General features: G+C 44.9%; 1 protein-coding gene across 1 annotated transcript; it reads left to right on the top strand.

The window, feature by feature from the left end:
* Nucleotides 1–1336: 1336 nt before the first annotated feature.
* On the top strand, nt 1337–16887 carry KRT23 (keratin 23; the record flags this gene model as incomplete). The annotated part of the gene is made up of 8 exons (XM_084237985.1): nt 1337–1732; nt 8048–8130; nt 8801–8957; nt 10754–10915; nt 10999–11121; nt 14415–14635; nt 15489–15520; nt 16793–16887. 8 exons carry the CDS (start codon nt 1337–1339, stop codon nt 16885–16887), a joined length of 1269 nt encoding a protein of 422 aa, XP_084094111.1.
* Between the last annotated feature and the right edge of the window lie 1402 nt (nt 16888–18289).

Genomic DNA, 18289 nt, shown 5'->3' with positions numbered 1-18289 from the left:
TAAAAAAAATGTCATGCAGATTAAAGAATACCAAAAGACTTTGTGAGCTAAATAAGTAAACAAGGATTTATTTGCAATGTTAAAAAAATGTTTTGCAGATTAAATGAAGAATATCAAAGGATTTTGTAAGCTAGAAAGTCTCATTATCACCACACAAATGAGAAGTGTTGCATGAGATATTAAGATGCAACTCAGTGATAACAGTGCCACGTGGCAGAAAGAATCCTACCCTCACTTGGCCACTCAGCCACCATCTGTCTCTGCCCACCCCAAAATTAAATGACTGGGACCAACGAACCTTTAAGTCCCTTCTGATGATGACGGTTAATTTCCAAACCTCCTTGAAGGCTAGTTTCGAGTAAGCAACCTATGACTCCCCACCCCGACTGCTTCCGTATTCATCCCTAAACTTTACCTTGGCAGTGGAAGCAACAGATTCACCAAGCATGCCAGACAACCCCTGGCACATTTCCTGTGCTCCTGGGCCCCTCTGCAGGCCACAGACAGCAGAAGCCAGCCTTCCCGGGCTCAGCAGGGGGCAGGGCAGCTGGCCAGGTGACCAAGCTGCCTGCATCCCAGGGGCCAAGAGTGTACTGAGCACCAGCTCAATTGTTTGGATTTTAGGTGTGCTGGGATGAAAGGCATCCTTAAAATGGAAGGCTCGGTCATTCATTAATTAATTATAATTGAGGGTTTGTTCTTAAGAATGAGTCCTTTGAAATTACTTTCCACCAAACAGTGACAGCCACAAAGGTATCAGATAACCAGATATTTGGAACATTCTCCATTTCCTCAGCACCAGTGTTTTTATTCCAGGACCTGAGATTCTGCTCTGATCTGGCTTGCCCCTGTGAGTCTCTGCCCCCACCTTGCTTTAGAGTTGGGGTTTGTTTATTTAGGGTCGGGGAAAGTGGTGGGAGGACATGTGTGTTTTACAAGGAAACCTACACTATTCCAAATAACTTTTTGCTGGTCTTTAACCTGACCCTTTTAGGTAGGTGGGCCATGGAAAAGCTCCAGGGAAAGATTAGAAAGACAGCTGAGACTACCCAGCCTAGCTCCCTGCCACACCTCCAGGTCCCAACTGGAAGGGAAAAGCAAACCTGTGTACTGATGTGGCTCTGAACAACAACGTGTGTGACGCCCAGGGGCACTTCGGGATTGACCAAGAGGAAACACGTGTTGCACAACGATACGATCTTGTTGGTACAGTTGTCAGAGCAGGGAACTCCCACGGCAAAGGGCATAAAACCATCCGGCAGTCTGGGGTGGCTCAGTTCTGCGTGCCAGGCCGCGCGGAGCAGAGCCCAGCCCTGCCCCAGACACAGATGGGACCATGAACTCCAACCACAGCTTCAGCCAGACCCCCTCGGGCTCCCTGCCAGGCACGGGAGGCGTCTGGGGCCGGCCGGGGAGCTTCCCCCGGGCCCCCAGCGTGCATGGCGGCGCAGGGGGTGTCCGCGTCTCCCTGTCTTTCACCAAGCCAAGCTGCCCGCCCCCAGGAGGGTCTTGGGGGTCCGGGAGAGGCAGCGCCCTCTTGGGCGGAAATGGGAAGGAGACCATGCAGAACCTCAATGACCGCCTGGCCTCCTACCTGGACAAGGTGCGCGCCCTGGAGGAGGCCAACGTTCAGCTTGAAAGTCACATCCTGAAGTGGCATCAGCAGAGAGAGCCCAGCAACAAGCAAGATTACTCCCACTATGAGGAAAATATCAGCCGCCTACAGGAGCAGGTAAGATTCTGGTGACCCGGGAAGTCCGGAGGCGGCAGGGAGAGCAGAAATCAGTACCGGAGACAATTTCTGGGAAATTGGCAAAGAGCGTTAAGTGATTGTGCCCAACGGTATTTGAGGGTGTTTTCTTATTATACCTTAAATGAACTCGGGGACGTCTGTTGTCTCACCAAGAAAAAATCTTAAAAATCTGCCCAGATCACTTAGGCTCCGGCAGTGTGTGGTGGTGGCAGGGCTGCTATCAGCCCACAGACTCAGCGCCAGGTGTGGAGAGCAGGGCCTCCTATTACATCAGTTCTGTTCCACCCCAAAGCACTGGCAGAGGGTGATTTTCAGCTAGCTGGGTCGCACTGTCTTAGCATCACTCCACAGACAGATGTCCCCTCCTAGGGACTGCTAGCAGGTCTGCGTTCCAGCTACACACAGATCCCTGAGTGAGAAATTGCTAGGAAATGAAAAAAGAAATGTGACTTTTGGAACCCCAGGGTTAGGATGACTTATGAAGACTCTTTCAAAAATGAAATAACTTTTCAACCAAACATTTTTTCAAGCTAAGTTTATGCCTTCTGAGACATCTCATAACACTCACTAGAAGGATCAGGAATGCAATCATCTGTAAGTTTATTTTTCAAAGTCCTGTCACTTGCCTGGGCTATCAAGCAGTCCCAGGAAATCCCCTGTAAGATCATGTCCTAGAAAGGGTATCACAGATTTCCAATACTTTTACCATATTATTTCGCACCAGGCAGTCATCCTTGCTTGACTGTAGGAAGGACCAATCAAGATAATATAAATCTGTCCTCATAATGAACCCTAATTATTGAATAATCAACCTAATAACTGACTGTGTAATTACCTTAACTATATAGTACATGGTTGTCTTCACAAAGTAAACAAGATGACTCAACAAACCTCACCATATTGTTTTCATGAATAAAGTTGCTTTTGTTTTAAAATGGAGAAAAGGTTTATGCCAATGGTCACCTAAGAACTCCCAATTATGAGATTAGACCTGGTCAAATAATTTGTTAACTGACATCAGAGAGAAGGCAGGAAAAGAGGGAGCTAGGGAGGCATTTATTGAGCACTTATGGCATGCCAGCTCTCACAGCGGGCACTTAATAGACCTGTCACTATTGTCCAGAACATCATTCCCAATGATGAAAACCTACTATATCATCTGATTTAATTCTCACAACAACCTTGTTAAGAAACTGAGGCTCAGAAAAGTGAGCTCACCATCCAAAGCCACCAGCAAGAGGCAGAGGTGGGATTCACAGCTTGGTGCTAACTGGCTGACCTCATGCAAAAAATGACACTATTTTTTAATCAAATGAATGCATTACATTTGCATTGTCAATCATACAGCACATATTTTATATACATTATCTCATTATGGAAAGCAGATATTTTTATCCCCAATTTATAAATGAGATGACTGAGACCCAGTGGTTACCCAGATCCTTGAAAAGAATTGAGAAGACTGAGTAGGGGCGATGACCTGGTAGGAGCAGCTCACCCCCCTCTACACATCCCAGATTCTGGGTTCTCACATTAAATAGGAAGTTCCTTGGACTTCAAATTCCACTCTTCTAGATTTCTTGCTTTTGTGGCTATGTTTCCTCTATGGTTAAAGAAAACACGTCTTTGAAATTGATACTGTCTAGCCAGACCTCCCCTTTCATAGGTGAGAAAACAGACACCAAACAGAGTCCACAGCCCCCCACCGATCTCACACCTTCCCAGACCCTAAAGAAATCCTCGGAGGTTTCCACTTTGGGCTTATTAAATATTACTCAAAAAGATGTTGCTCAGCTGCCTATGAGAAATTAAGTTCAAAAGTTAATCCCATCCTTCTGAAACATAGAATTGAAGAATTGAACACAGTACCAGAATATTCAAATGTCTCCCGACCAGCAAAAGTTCTATTTCCCTCTCCCCAGTAGGAGATTACACACCCCGGAGCAACGATGCTGCACTAATAGACCAACAAGATTCTTTTCAAAGCACGAACTCAGAGCCTTGGGGAGAATCCGGGTGATTAATTACAACATGCAATACAAAGCCCGCGCTTCCTGTGTTATTTCTCAATCTAGCCTCTTCTGCTGCTCACCATGAAGAATGTCTCAGAAATCGCAGCTGTATCATGCTGCTGCGTTTCGGAGCGGACACTATCTGGGGAATCAGACCTGATGTGGGCTTCACAACAGAGAGATGACCCATTTAACTTAGAGAAGTCACGTACACCCACAGATGGCATTTTGCATTTTCTGCATGTACAGGGCACCGTGTCTCTGGGTGTCAGTCAACACCTCTGTGCACCACCTGGGCTGACCCCAGGGGCCCCAGGAGCTACTTTTCATTTCCCATGAGCTCAGATAATGCAGAGTAACAAGCCTGTGGGCAAAAACATGGGGGGAAAGCCCCTAAGCAGTGCTGCAGAGAGCAGGCAAGGAAACAGGTAGAGAAGCCTCTTTTTCACAAGGCCATTTGGAATCCACATGGGCAGGGCACTGGGGGGCTATCTCCCACCACAAACAGCAGGAGTTTGAGAATGCATGGCAACACAGAAAATCTGTGATCAGTCCAATACAGACAGACATTGGCCCTCATAACAGAAGTGCTAGATTTTAAAAAGAAAATTGAACAGCTTATATTTTTTGACTTATTTAAGTTTGGCTAATTTCTCAGAATGTCTGTAAGTATGCCAAGAACAGCCAAGTATTTTACAGCATTATTTTATCCGATCTCTTCTGATCTAATTCTCCTAACTCTTTGATGAAGCAGTTACTAATATTATTATTATTATTATTATTATTATTATTATATTTGCCATTCTATGGATGAAGAAACTGAGACTCAACCAAGCTCACTCAGCTCACAGGTGCTGGATCAGGCTGCATTCCTCGAGTCCCAGGCCCAGTGTTATCCCCATCTCTGAGTCCTCCCTATTGAGTATTCATAATACCAAATTCCATGAAATCATTGGGCTTTTGAATAGGACAGGATTTTCAAAGGGTGCCTTTGTATTGAAGTACAACTTGGTCCTAAGAAAATCTTTTCCAAATAAAGGAATCATCTGTATAAATACCACGGGAATGTCACAGGATTCCTTGGCCCCATCTAAATTACAGCAGTTTAGAGCTAGGATCCCCAAGGTTACCTGCTTCTCGTACAAACTTCTTATTCAACAGTGAGCCCAGGGTCACACTGGTGATGGGTAATGGGAGGTAAATAGGAAACCTCCCAGTTCTGGTTCAGCACACTTGGCACAGAATTAGTATTATATTTTGACACTGAAACACTTTCAACCCATTTTTCCTAAAGACAACCACAAACATCAGATTCTCACTATTTCTGATTACAGCTATCTAAATGTATTTGCAAATCCTATATGTATACAAATTGCTCAAGTAAAAACGTTTTTTTTTAAGATTTATTTTCTTTATGCATACAAGAATTGGGGTGTAAGTCAGAGGTGAGGGAGGTGAGAGGATTCACCGGAGACAAAGTGGGGAACATAACAGGCAGATGCACTGAAATACACTGCTGAGGGGAGCAGCAGGCAAGACAGGAGACGTCTGCTGCACCACGTGGGTTCTCCCTGGCCACCTGGGCATCAAACTCATGCTGTAGTGGCTGGCAGTAGCTTGATAGCGCTGTCTTTAACCCCTGCACCATCAGGGAGGCCCGAGTAAAAACATTTTAACAATACTTTGTTTCTAAAGTAAATTTTAAAAAACAGTATATAAACATCTGGAGACTTTCACACAAAGTTTATTAAGCTGCTTCATAAGATGATAAAGACTTATGTCAGCTAATATTTTTAATAGCTACAACTGGAGTATTCTCATCATTGAATCAATTAAGAACATAGACACATACCTGTGAGTTACGTGTGTGGCAACAGGCACTTTGGACAAAAAAAGTAATAATTATAGTATGTGATAACTATTGTAAAATACATTTAAAATAAGCATAAATGTACTATTCAAATCATTTGAAATTAGTTTGACAAGCTAATATCAGTGATATTTTGCTTAGCATCACAGAGTGATGAATGCCAGCCACAAGAAAGAATGATGTGCATCTAAAATAATCTTTGCACATTAGGAGAGTCAAACTAATATTCACATAAGTGACAAAACCTACTTCTTTTAACCTCATCAAATTGGATGAGCTTAAACAAAATGCAGACCTATGTGCTGTCCTAGAAAGTGAGAGGCATTTTGAACACTTGCTCTTCTTCCCCTCCCTACATTGTCCTTTCTGCAGTTGAACCCTAGACTATCCAACCTAGTATAAAAAATACAGCAACTCCTGAAAAAAAAAGAAGGGAATGGAGGCATTACACTCCCAGACTTCAAACTATACTACAAAGCCATAATCATCAAAACTGCATGGTATTGGAACAAGAACAGACATACAGACCAATGGAATCGAATAGAAAATCCAGAAATAAACCCACAGATTTATGGTCAACTAATCTTTGACAAAGGAGCAAAGACTATGCATTGGAGCAAAGAAAGTTTGTTCAATAAATGGTGCTGGGAAAACTGGGTCGCTACATGCAAAAGAATGAGGCTTGACCACTACCTCACACCATACACAAAAATCAACTCAAAATGGATTAAAGAACTAGACATAAGACCTGAAACCATAAAATATATAGAAGGAAATATAGGCGAAACACTACGTGATCTGCACATCAAAGACATCTTTACAGACACATCACCCAAAGCAGTGATAGTGAAGGCAAAGATAAACAGCTGGGACTACATCAAATTAAAGAGCTTCTGCACAGCAAAAGAGACAATAACAAAAACAAAGAGAAACCCCACCAACTGGGAGAACATTTTTGCACCCAACACTAATGATAAAGGACTGATCACAAAAATCTGCAAAGAGCTGATGAGACTCAACAACAACAAAGAAAATAATCCAGTCAAAAAATGGGCAGAAGAGCTAAAAAGAAACTTCTCTGAAGAGGAAATGCAAATGGCCAACAGGCATATGAAAAAATGTTCAACATCACTTGCCATCAGGAAAATGCAAATCAAAACTACCATGAGATACCATCTTACACCAGTGAGAATGGCACATATTAAAAAAACTAGCAACAACAAATGCTGGCGAGGGTGTGGAGAAAAAGGAACTCTTCTGCACTGTTGGTGGGAGTGCAAACTGGTCCAACCACTGTGGAAAGCTGTGTGGAGATTTCTGGACCTACTAAACATAGAGCTTCCATATGATCCAGCAATTCCACTCCTAGGTATTTACCCAAAGGACACAGAAACATCAATTCCAAAGAACACCTGCACCCCTATGTTTATAGCAGCACTGTTTACAATAGCTAAGCTTTGGAAACAGCCCAAATGCCCAAAAATAGATGACTGGATCAAGAAGATGTGGTACATATATACCATGGAATATTACTCAGCATTCAAAAAAGATAAACACATGCAATTTGCAGCAACATGGATGGCGCTGGAAGGGATCATGCTCAGCGAAATAAGCCAGAAAGAAAAAGAAAAATACCGGATGGTCTCACTCATAGCAGGAATCTAGAAAACTTAAATAAGGGACCAGGAAAATGAATAACTATAAGAAAGTGAAAATCAAAATCAACAAAAAACTATGAACCAGAGACACTTTTAGGGGGGTGGGGGCGGGAGGGGAGGGATTGGGGTCAGAATGGGGGGGCTGCAATTGTATGGGGAATATAACAATAAAATTTATAAAAAAAAAAAAAGAATAAACTGAGTTAACAAAAAAAAAAAGTAGAAAAAAAATACAGCAAAACTGGCTGTAGACCCTCTCTTTTTTTTAAATTATTTTTATATATATATTTAAAGATTTTTTTTATTTATTTATACAAGCACTGGGTATAGTCAGAAGTGTGGGAGGGTGAGAGAATTCACCAGAGCTGGGAACAGAACAGGCAGACTGACGAAATACACTGCTGAAGGGAGCAGCGGGCATGGCAGGAGAGGTCTGCGCGCCATGTGGGACCCTCGCCGGAAGGCTGGCGATCAAATTGGCACTGCAGAGGCTGCAGGCAGCTTCACAGCCCAGTGCTCAACTGCTGCACCATGGGGGAGACCCCTGTAAACCCTCTCTTTACTAGAATTTATTCTTGCACATTGTACCTAATAAGAACTCAATAAATACGTATTGGCTGGCTAGTCTATCGGTCCACTGCCAAAAGCAAAAGTCATCTAGGTGACCAAGTCCTACACCCAGGAGACCAGAGGACAGAAATGCAGCCTCCTGTGTGAGTGTCCAACCCAACTAACCCTTGGTGTGTGTTTCCAGATCATGGATGGTAAGCAGACCAATGCCCACATCATCCTTCTCATTGACAACGCCAGGATGGCAGTGGATGACTTCAACCTCAAGTAAGCCCCTTCTTCCAGGGTTGTGTGTGTTCCATTTGGTGTTTTGGTTTGCTTTGGGGAGTTGTTCTGCTTTTTGTTTTTGTTTTGCAAAAGGAAAGCTTATCTCACCCTGACCCACATGCAGAATCTTACAAAAGTAAAACTTCAAGGCATAAATGCGAATAAATATTTGGCTGGACATGTTTTTTTTTAAAAAAAAAAAACAGACATAAAATACAGTGGTATAGAGAAACTTGAATATGAAAAAAATTAGATGATATTCAAGAGTCATTATTATTTTTAGGTGTGATAATGTTATGATTAGCTAGAAAACTATCTTTTTCTGAAAAGATATATCATGAAGTAGTTAAGGGTGAAAAGTCATAATGTTTATAATTTCCTTTAAATAACAAAATAGAATATAGATGAAGCAAATATGGCAAAATGTTAACACTTGCTGAATCTCAGCCTTGGGCATGTGGCTGTTTATTACTTTATTCTCTCTAATTAAAAAAAATAACATGGAGTCACTATCATATAAAAACCTGCCTGAAACAGACACACAAGGATGCCTTCATTTGCTCGCACTGAACCTGAAAAGTAAGAACATTCACCTCTAAACTAAGGTGAGTCCTCACAAACCTGTGACCTTCCAAAACCAGATGTGCTTTTCCCTCCCTTCTAACCAAAGGTACGAAAATGAACACTCCTTCAAAAAAGACTTAGAAGTTGAAGTTGAGGGTCTCCGAAGGACCCTGGACGATCTGACCATCGTCACCACAGACCTGGAGCAGGAGATTGAAGGAATGCGGAAAGAGCTCATCCTCATGAAGAAGCGCCACGAGCAGGTAGGACTCCCAGCTCCTAATCCGCAGAGTTAGGGGGACTCGGCGACTACCCAAGAAGCCACCATTGCCTGCTAGAACTGCTGTCCTTCAGCTTAAGTGATCATAAAGAACCATGTAAATATCTAATTTTTCCAACATCAAGGTTATCTACTCACATGCCAAGTACAGCTGCCAAAATACAACCAGTGATGAACTGGTCCCCCATTCTGTTGACATGCACTGTTTACTAAAATTGTTTTGTTAATGGGAGCCCATAAGAATAAACTTGTCAGGCTGAACTTCCTTCATTGACCGGAGAATAGAGAGAACCTGCCACAGACCAAGGTAAAGATGCCTGAAGGTAAACATTAAGAACCCTAATTTCCAGAAGCATCTAACTGACTTTTTAAAAGTACCACCCACCTAATGTCCCTGGTGCTCTAATGAAATGCTAGAAAAATAATCTCCATTTTAGGCACACACAATTTCTTATGGACATCAAAGAGTCTCAGCTTCTGTACAGCTGGTCAGAAGGCAATTGTTAATTAAATCTGCCCTGTGGTTTCTTGGTTTTCTCCTGGTCCCATGGGTGTTGGCCCTATAGTCATCAAGCCTTGATGAGCAATGAGCTTTAGGAACCTTTGCACCTTTTGAGTGTGTTAGTTATAGAGCTTATTCTCAAAGTTTTGGTCTATGACCCAACATGGGGCTTCCCTGGTGACCTAGGGGTTAAGTCTCAGTGCTGTCACCACCATGGCCTAAGTCCAAACCTTGGTCAGGGAGCTACCCACATGGCCCACCAGACCTCTCCTGTCTCACCAACTGTTCCCCTCAGCAGTGTATTTCAGTAGATCCACCTGTTCTGCTCCCCACTCTCTCTGGTGAATCCTCTCATGCACATACCTCTAGCCTGTACCCCAGTTCTCCTATGCATAAACAAATTTTTAAATACACACACACACACACACATATATATATATGTATATATCCCAGAATATTCAGCTGCCTAAATGTGCTATCACTTCATCTGTGAACATTTGGTGAAGAAAACCTTACACATGATATAACCGATTCTGTTTGCCTAAATGGATTGTTTTTCTATCATTTTTTTAAAGATTTTTTTTTATTTATACAAGAACTGGGTTACAGGCCAGAGGCTCGGGAGGGTGAGAGGATTCACCAGAGACAGAGTGGACAGGCAATGCAACAGGACCAAAGACAATGCTGAGTAGGGCAGCAGGCGAGACAGGAGAGGTCTGCCATGCCATGTGGTTATCTCCCTGGCTGGCCAGGAATCGAACCCACACTGCAGAAGCTGTGGACAGCCCCACAGTGCTGTGCTCAACCTGCTGCACCACCGGGGTGGCCCTGTTTTTCTGTCATTTCATTAGAATCTCAGGTACATTAGGTAGATAGTAGCTTTTTAAAAGTCAGTTAGAAGCTTCTGGAAATTAGATTTGTAAATGGCATTTGTAAGGCATAGTCACTTTGGTCCATGGAAGATTCTCTTATTCTCCTGTCCCCCAATTTGCTTCTCATTAGGCCAGTGAATGTTTCTGAAATGTCTTCAACCAGCTATTAAGCCAGTAATCACAGAAGCCACTTGATAAACTACCTAGTGCTATTCTTTATTTTATTAAAATATGAGAGGAAGAAAAGCAAATAATGCTTTGTCATCAGCAAGTAATTGAAAAACAAACCAAATCGGTGAAAGAGTAGCCACCTCATCAGCCACATTTTTTAAGGACCTATTGACCACCGCGGGTCAGCACCCACCAGCCTCCTGAGGTCACACTGACTTCCTCTGTTACTCACAGGAAATGGAGGAGCAGCACATGCCAAGTGACTTCAAGGTCAACGTGAAACTAGATGCAACCCCAGGGGAGGATCTGGTTAAGATCCTGGAGGATATGAGGCAGGAATATGAGTTCATAATCAAGAAGAAGCACCAAGACTTGGAAGCTTGGTATAAAGAGCAGGTAAAGGAAAGCCACCCAGACTTTGCAAAGTTTCCATCCCATGTGTGCCAGGGCCAACACATGTCTTTTGCTTGGGCTCACAGACGGCAGCCATGGCCCAGGAGGCAGCCACCCCAGCAGCCGTGCCAAGTGGCCAGAGTGACATCCATGAGCTGAAGCGAACTTTTCAGGCCCTGGAGATTGACCTGCAGGCTCAACACAGCAGGGTAAGTCTAAGTGAGGACAGTCCTTAGTCAGCTACCACCACCCCACAAGGCTGGCCCTGCCGTCTCTCCTGGGCCCATCTTCCTGCCCCCCAGGACATCCCTCACTCCCCACTTTCCCTCCAAATGGTTCATGCTGCGAACGATAGCCAGGGCTCTCATATTGTGGTGGCTGGTGTGCCAGGCCGTCCACTGTGCTAAACATCACCATGCCTCACGCTCACCTTTTCCAAACAGTTCTTAGTGTCTCCATTTTGGAGAGGGAAGAACCAAAGCCCCAAACAGATGAGCGAGTTGGCCAAGGTCACACAGCTAGTAAATGGCCAGGGATGTTTGTGGGGTGGGGCAGCTCCCGTAATCTCTATCTGCTCACCTCACTTTCCACCAGACTGCCCCCCCCCCAAGCCAGCTCCAGTAAAGAGAAACTCTGGTGCCAACATGAATTGGCAAATCCAGACCTGGCTGACTCCACAGCACTGCCCAGTCCACTAGGTATGTGTCTGCTCACCCAGCAAGCTCCAAGTTCTGGAGTCTAAGTCATTGCTGCCATCGCCATGGTTTTGGTTTTCAGGAAAGCACTAACCTGAGCATCATAAGCACTTGAATTTCATTATGTTACGCCAGCCGTTTGATTCCCTTTGCAGCCTGTCTGAGCCTTCTCATCCGCCATCAGCATCGCCCCCTCATGCTATTCTGCACTCGGTTTTGGGGGGGGAATCATTAGTTCCCTTTGTTGCTGATGCCTGAGGCAAATTGCTGTTAGGTCTTAGGAGCCTGTGACGCAAGCAGACGTTGGAAATGTGCACGGTCGAGGCATGGTGCCGAGCACTAGAGCGATTCAGTGCTGTGGAGCTTTCCAGACATTTTAACACATAGTATTCCAGCACGAGCTTGTGAGGTCAGCGGGGCAGTTACACCAGGCCCGTGCATCTGGCGTGTTCTCAACTCTGAGGACTCAGTAGTAATGGAGTTTATATTCTGGCAGGGGTAACAGTAAATGTGCATCCTGGCTAAATGGGGGGAGGTGCAAAGACGAACGTCTAGCACACCACGGGGAGTAGCTTAACAAGGTAGTCAGGAAAGGTTTTACATTAGGGCGACAACTGGGTAAAAACATAAAAGTCGTAAGGGGGGTGCATTACATGGCTAAGAGAGAGGGGCATTCAGGTGAGGGAGAAGTAAATGTAAAGGCTGTGAAGCACAGGTGCCCCCAGTGGGCCGGAGGAACACTTCCCTCCCCCCACTCAGGGAAGCTATAGTGGGGGAAGGGGGGAGGGGAGGGAATTAGGGGGAGGGAGAGGTGGGGGAGGGGAGAGGTGGGGGAGGGGTGGGGAGACAATGGAGCCCAACTCTAAGCCTTGATGGGAAGAGTGGTCAAAAGGAATTTGAAACAGCAGGTACAGGGGAACTTTGCTTTGGGTGGAGAACAGAAAAATTGACTGAGAGCTGAAGTGAGATATGGGAACAAGAGAAACCCTTCCAGTGGGAGCAGTTATTCTGTTAGGAAGCTGGTAGGAGTAATCTGGTAGAGAGGAGGGCAGTGCTGCGGCAAGAGGAAGGAGCAGACACAGACAACCATGTACTGACAGGAAGGATGAGAGCTGGACCAGGCAGGTGCGTGAGGACGGTGGAAGCGCTGCGTGTGCTCCCAGGTGGTTTCCATTTCCTCATGGACATGGGAAGCAAAGCCTTGGCTGAGACAAAGGATGGGGAGGAAGGAGGCGTGAGAACAGAGGGGAAGGCAGCCTCCAGGAGATTGAGGGGCTGGGCCCGGGAGGTAGGGTGTGGGGTCAGCAGTGTTAAGGGCTCCCTGAAAGTTAGCAGCCCTGATAAAGAGAAAATATCCAGCACAGTTATAAGTTTCTCTATAAGATTAAAGTCATGTGCTCCCTAAAGCAGGTGGTAAAGCCTGAAGAGGGGCTTGAGCTTGGTTCTCTGGATCCTAGCCCAGCAACTTCATTTTGCAGTTTTTAAATTTTTCGTCAGTGACTATTTGTTACCACTGTCACCATCAAAAGGCATTGCTTGGGACTAGAGTGGTCAGATTTACTAAATTAAAATATGGACACCCTGGGCCTCCCTGGTGGCGCAGGTGGTTGAGCGCAGTGCTGTGAAGCTGTCTGCAGACACTGAAGTGCGAGTTCGATCCTGGTCGGCCAGGGAGATACCACATGGCGCAGCAGACCTCTCCTGTCTCACCTGCTGCTCCCCTCAGCAGTGCTTTCGGTCCATCTGCCTGTTCTGTTCCCCACTCTGTCTCTGGTGAATCCTCTCACACTCCCACACATCTGGCCTGTACCCGGTCCTTGTATGTATAAATAAATAAATCTTAAAAAAAAAAAAAAATATGGACACCCAGTTGAATTTTAACCCCAAGTAAACAACACAAAGTCCTTTTAATATAAACATGTCCCATGCGATATTGGGGCAATATTTAGGACTTATTTATGCTAAAGTATTACTTGTTGCTTATCTGAAATTCAAGTTCAGCTGGGTGCCCCCTATTTTTTCTAACATTCCTTCTTTTTTTTTTTTTTTAATTTTCTAGAGGCATGTCTTATTTATTTATTTATTTACTTATTATTTGTTTGTTTGGTTGGTTTATACATGCACTGGGTACAGTCAGAAGCATGAGAGGGTGAGAGAATTCACCAGAGCCAGAGCGGGGAGCAGAGCAGGCAGAAGGACCGAAGTACACTGCTGAGGGGAGCAGCGGGCGGCAGGAGAGGTCTGCGTGCCATGTGGGACCCTCCTCCGGTGGCCGGGGAGCAGCCAGGGATCGAACTGGCGCCGCAGAGGCCGCGGGCAGCTTCGCAACCCAGCGCTCAACCGCTGCGCCACCGGGGAGGCCCTCTAACATTCCTTCTTAAGACCCTTCTCTGAAGATACTAAGAGACACCAGTCCCACCTGCTGTTTCCCTCTAGGAGTTTTCAAACAGGTTCAAGATGAAACACAAGCACAAGAAGATGAGGGACAGATCGGGGAAGGCAGCATGTGCCCAATGCCCCATCCCAAGTGGGCATCGTGAACAATAAATGCTCAGGAGTGCAGCAGAGTTGCCAAGAGCTCCTGCCACAAAGGTTTTATGCCCAGAAATTGGGCTTCAAAAGCCCCCGACATTGTTCAACCCCAGACACTCAAGTCCTGAACATGCAAGTCAGTCTGTTTCTATGTTTGCATCCCCAGCATCCTCAAGAACCAGCTGGGAGATGGGGCGAACCTCTCGCAAGGGCACCTTATTGAATCAGTCAAGGCATCCGTCGATTAATGAGAGAAATGTCACTTCCCCTTTCAGAAATCTGCCTTAGAAAACATGTTATCAGAGACCCAGTCTCGCTACTCCTGCCAGCTCCAGGACATGCAGACCATCATCTCCCACTATGAGGAGGAACTGAGGCAGCTTCGCCACGACCTGGAGCGTCAGAACACCGAATACAAGCTCCTCCTGGGCATCAAAACCCACCTGGAGAAGGAAATCACCACCTACCGCCAGCTCCTAGAGGGCGAGGGCAGGGGGTAAGGCAAGGGCAGAGGGAGGGCAGGACGCCAAGGGCCCAGCCTGTTGGCGAGGGTCACGCCAGAGGAAAAGGCTTATGTTGAATTTCTCCCGGAGATACTTAGATCAGGCTGGATTTCATTAACCAGCAAGCGTGAATTAATCAGATCTTATTTGCAGGACGCTGAGATTTAAGGTTGATGGTTAAAATTAATATATTAAAATCTCTAGAAAAAACCAATGACGATGGTCTGGTGATAGTGTTTTCCAGTGAGAATACACATAATTTGGGCCATATATACCTCTATACATTTTAGCCTGAAAGTAGGAAAAGATTCATGAGAGATTTGAGTGTCTAGATTTTCAATCGCGTATTTCTAAGCACCTTTGGAAATAACAATGGTTGTTCACCCAAAGGGCACACACGTTCTAGAACCCTAGGGAAAGGTGTAGGCAGCCCTGGCATTGCTCAGTCCTGATGTCCAAGAACCAAACCTTTAAGTCAAACGTTTGTGCTATGTTTTGTGTTTTTAACACATAAATAAAATGTTATCAGACCAAACTTGGAATAGCCTCAGAAGCCCAGGGCTGCTCCAGGAGTCCAGGCCCTGGCAAGGACTGGTAGCCAACTAAAAGGGGAGAATGATCTGGAGAGACTTTGCCTGACCCCAGGGCTAACGGGAGGTGGTATAGCTGCCTTCAGAGCAGGAAAATGTTCTCCCATGAACTTGTGACCTTGAGACTACAGAGTCCAGACAATTATCATCATTAAAAGTGATGAATTTACAAGCAGGCAAGGAAGTTAGTTCAGCTTGAGACTTTTATGATTGCTGCTAATCCTAAAATGAGCTGTAACCTTTATCATTTTTATAGGACGATGGAAGATTCGAAGTCCAGCATGGAAGGTAAAACCAATGTCTTTCATGATTTGAATCCACTTCTTTTAGTGAATCAGTGCACTTACCCAAGCTGTAGCAACCACAAACCCTGGGGCACCCCCAGATGTCCTAATTCACTTAGCAAGTCAGATAATACAGAATGAAATGAGCTCTCATTATTGTCCTCAACACTCATATTCTGAGACCCCTATTAAGTAATGAAATCTGTTCACAAACCCCCAAGAAAATGATGCCACATCATTTCCCAAACTGTATCATGTTGAAACTCATGTTCTATGAGATCTTCATTGGGAATTGTGAAAGCTGTGTCCTACGACTATAAACCCTGGCGATAACATACATCATTATCCTCTTCATGGACAGTAACATAGCATTTCACCGTGTTAGAGAGAACAAGTAGTGCTGTGGGCAAGAAAGGGAGCAGAGAGAGACACTACAACTAAAGTTACATTGTTCAACCCAGTGTTCCCCGATGTCTTTGACTTGGGGATCCTGCTTTCCCAGATTACTTTTAACATCTCACTAAAAAGTTCTAAGAAACAACAGTCTGGGACAAGTAGCACCTCCTAGTTCATGGTAAAAACATTCTGAGGTACTGGGGAGTCAGAATTCTAGTCCAAGTAATCATCACAGCAGACACAAGATCCCAGCAGAAGGTCCTTCAGCCCCTCCAGGGAGGGGAACCCCACAACTTCATGGGGTGGCCCACTCTGCTTCTGGAGAGATTTGATTTTTAACAAAGTTCCCCATGTAGCCCTATGAATGGTTTCAGTTCTTCCCTCCCAAGAACCAGTTTACTGATATGTCCACAGGACAAGTTTTCAAACCAGGCCTGTGTTTGCCCACAGTGGCCATGATAAACATCTCTGGCTTCTCACCAGTCCTCATATGGCATGATTTCTAGACCTTTACACGAGGTAACCAGAAATGGCCGTCAGCCCTTAGTAAGGTCACAGAAGCTGCGGGGCCAGTGCTGTGAAGCCTACGCAGGCAGAAACCAGATTCTGTTTCAGCCCTGCCTCTGATGAAGGTCCTGACCTCTAGATGGTCTTGACCTCTGACACTGCCTGGATATCCTTATTTCCTAGAGGATGGGAGGAAAACCTCCCTGAATGAGACCCCTTTTTCGCTCCAGCAAAGCCCACCATATTGCTTAGTGGGAAGCACATTCTATAAGGCATGGTGAGCCTTCATGCGTGGAGAGCTGGAGCTGAAATGAGCACAGCTCAGACGGTGGGGCGAGCATGGTCGTGACCTCTTCATTTTTCTTTCCCTCAGCGTCTGCAGCAACAAAGATCAAGGCCATCACACAGGAGAGTGTCAATGGAAGAATAATCCTTTCTCAAGTGAATGAGATCCAAAAGTACATGTGAGGCCAAAAAAAGTTTCTGCCTGTTGCAAAACTATTTTTTCCCCAATGGAAAATCCTTGCGCAGACACAAGTGGGTGAGTCCTAAGAGGTATCCTCAGTGTTATCCAACTTGGAAGCTTTTATTTTTCTTTCTGTAACGATCTCCCTAGATGGCCCCTAATAACCTTACACACTGCCGCACTTTTCAAATCCAAGCATGAGTTCATGAGCATAAAGCTCCTCTTCCAGGGACAGTTCTCAGATTCCCATCCTTGTGTAGCCAATAAAACTCCACAATCGTGTGTCTTGTCTTTTTTTTAATATCATAAGTTAAGACAGGGCCTCAAGGTCACTTCCTAAGGACAGGTCTTCAGAGTATTGTGTGTGAACGTTCCAGAAGGAACCAGATGCTTCCATCACAGCCAAGCCAAACACTAGGCAGAACTGTGGTTCTAGTAACAAGAAGGGCTCAGTAGGCTCCAGACTTGTACCAGGAGAAAGGGGAGAAAGCAGAGAAAGGGAAACCCAGAGATTCTCATAGGTAATGTTAGGTGATCAAATACTAGTCCTTCTCATATTTAAAAAAAATTAAACCTGAAAAAACTTTAGAGAGTTAAAAATAAAAAGGGACACTTAGAAAAAGTCCTTGTTACTGATAAATTATGACAAACCTACAAGGTCGAGTGATGATCTAAATTGCAAATATTAATATCCAGACTATTACACTGAGCAATGGTAGGGGCTACAGCATGGAAACTGGGCCCTCTGTCCTCTGGAGGAGACACCACTTTCACAAGTCGTAGGGTATCAGCAGCCTCCCCAGGCTGGTGCAGAGGGGCAAGGCTGGAGAAAAGAGATGAAAATCCACATGTCCATGAACTCAGCATCAGAAGGTTATACCACACTGGTAGCTTATAAACAACATAAACTGATTTCTCATGGTTCTGAAAGCTGAGAAGTTCATGGTGAAGGCACCTTTTGGTGATCGCCTGCTCCCTGGGTTATAGCCAACACCTCCCCTCATGGCAGAAGAAGCTGAGGAGCAATGGGGGGTCTCTTTTATAAGAGCCTGAATACCCTTCATGAGAAATCAACCTTCACAAACTAAAAACCCCCCAAAGGCCTCCCAATACCATTACCCTCAGGGGCTAGGATTTCAACACATCTGTGGAGGCACAAACATTCAAACTTGAAGACCTTCATTTTACTGAAAGACAAAGGGAGAGGAAATTAACCATCTTCCTGAATAAAGAGACAATTGCATGTGCATGAGCTAAGGAAACAAAGAATAACCTCTCTCCCACATCTAAGGCAGCACAAAATCTTGCAAAATACCCATTACAAATTGATTAGTGTCTGTGTGTTCTGATGAGTTACCAAACAAAGCAGTTTTCATTTGCATTTGATTTTGAATAACACACACC

The sequence above is a fragment of the Talpa europaea genome, assembly GCF_964194135.1.
Source record: "Talpa europaea genome assembly, chromosome: 7".
NCBI classification, from domain to species: Eukaryota; Metazoa; Chordata; class Mammalia; order Eulipotyphla; family Talpidae; genus Talpa; species Talpa europaea.
Note: the sequence above shows the minus strand (reverse complement) of the source record. Positions and strands in the feature narration are given on the sequence as shown.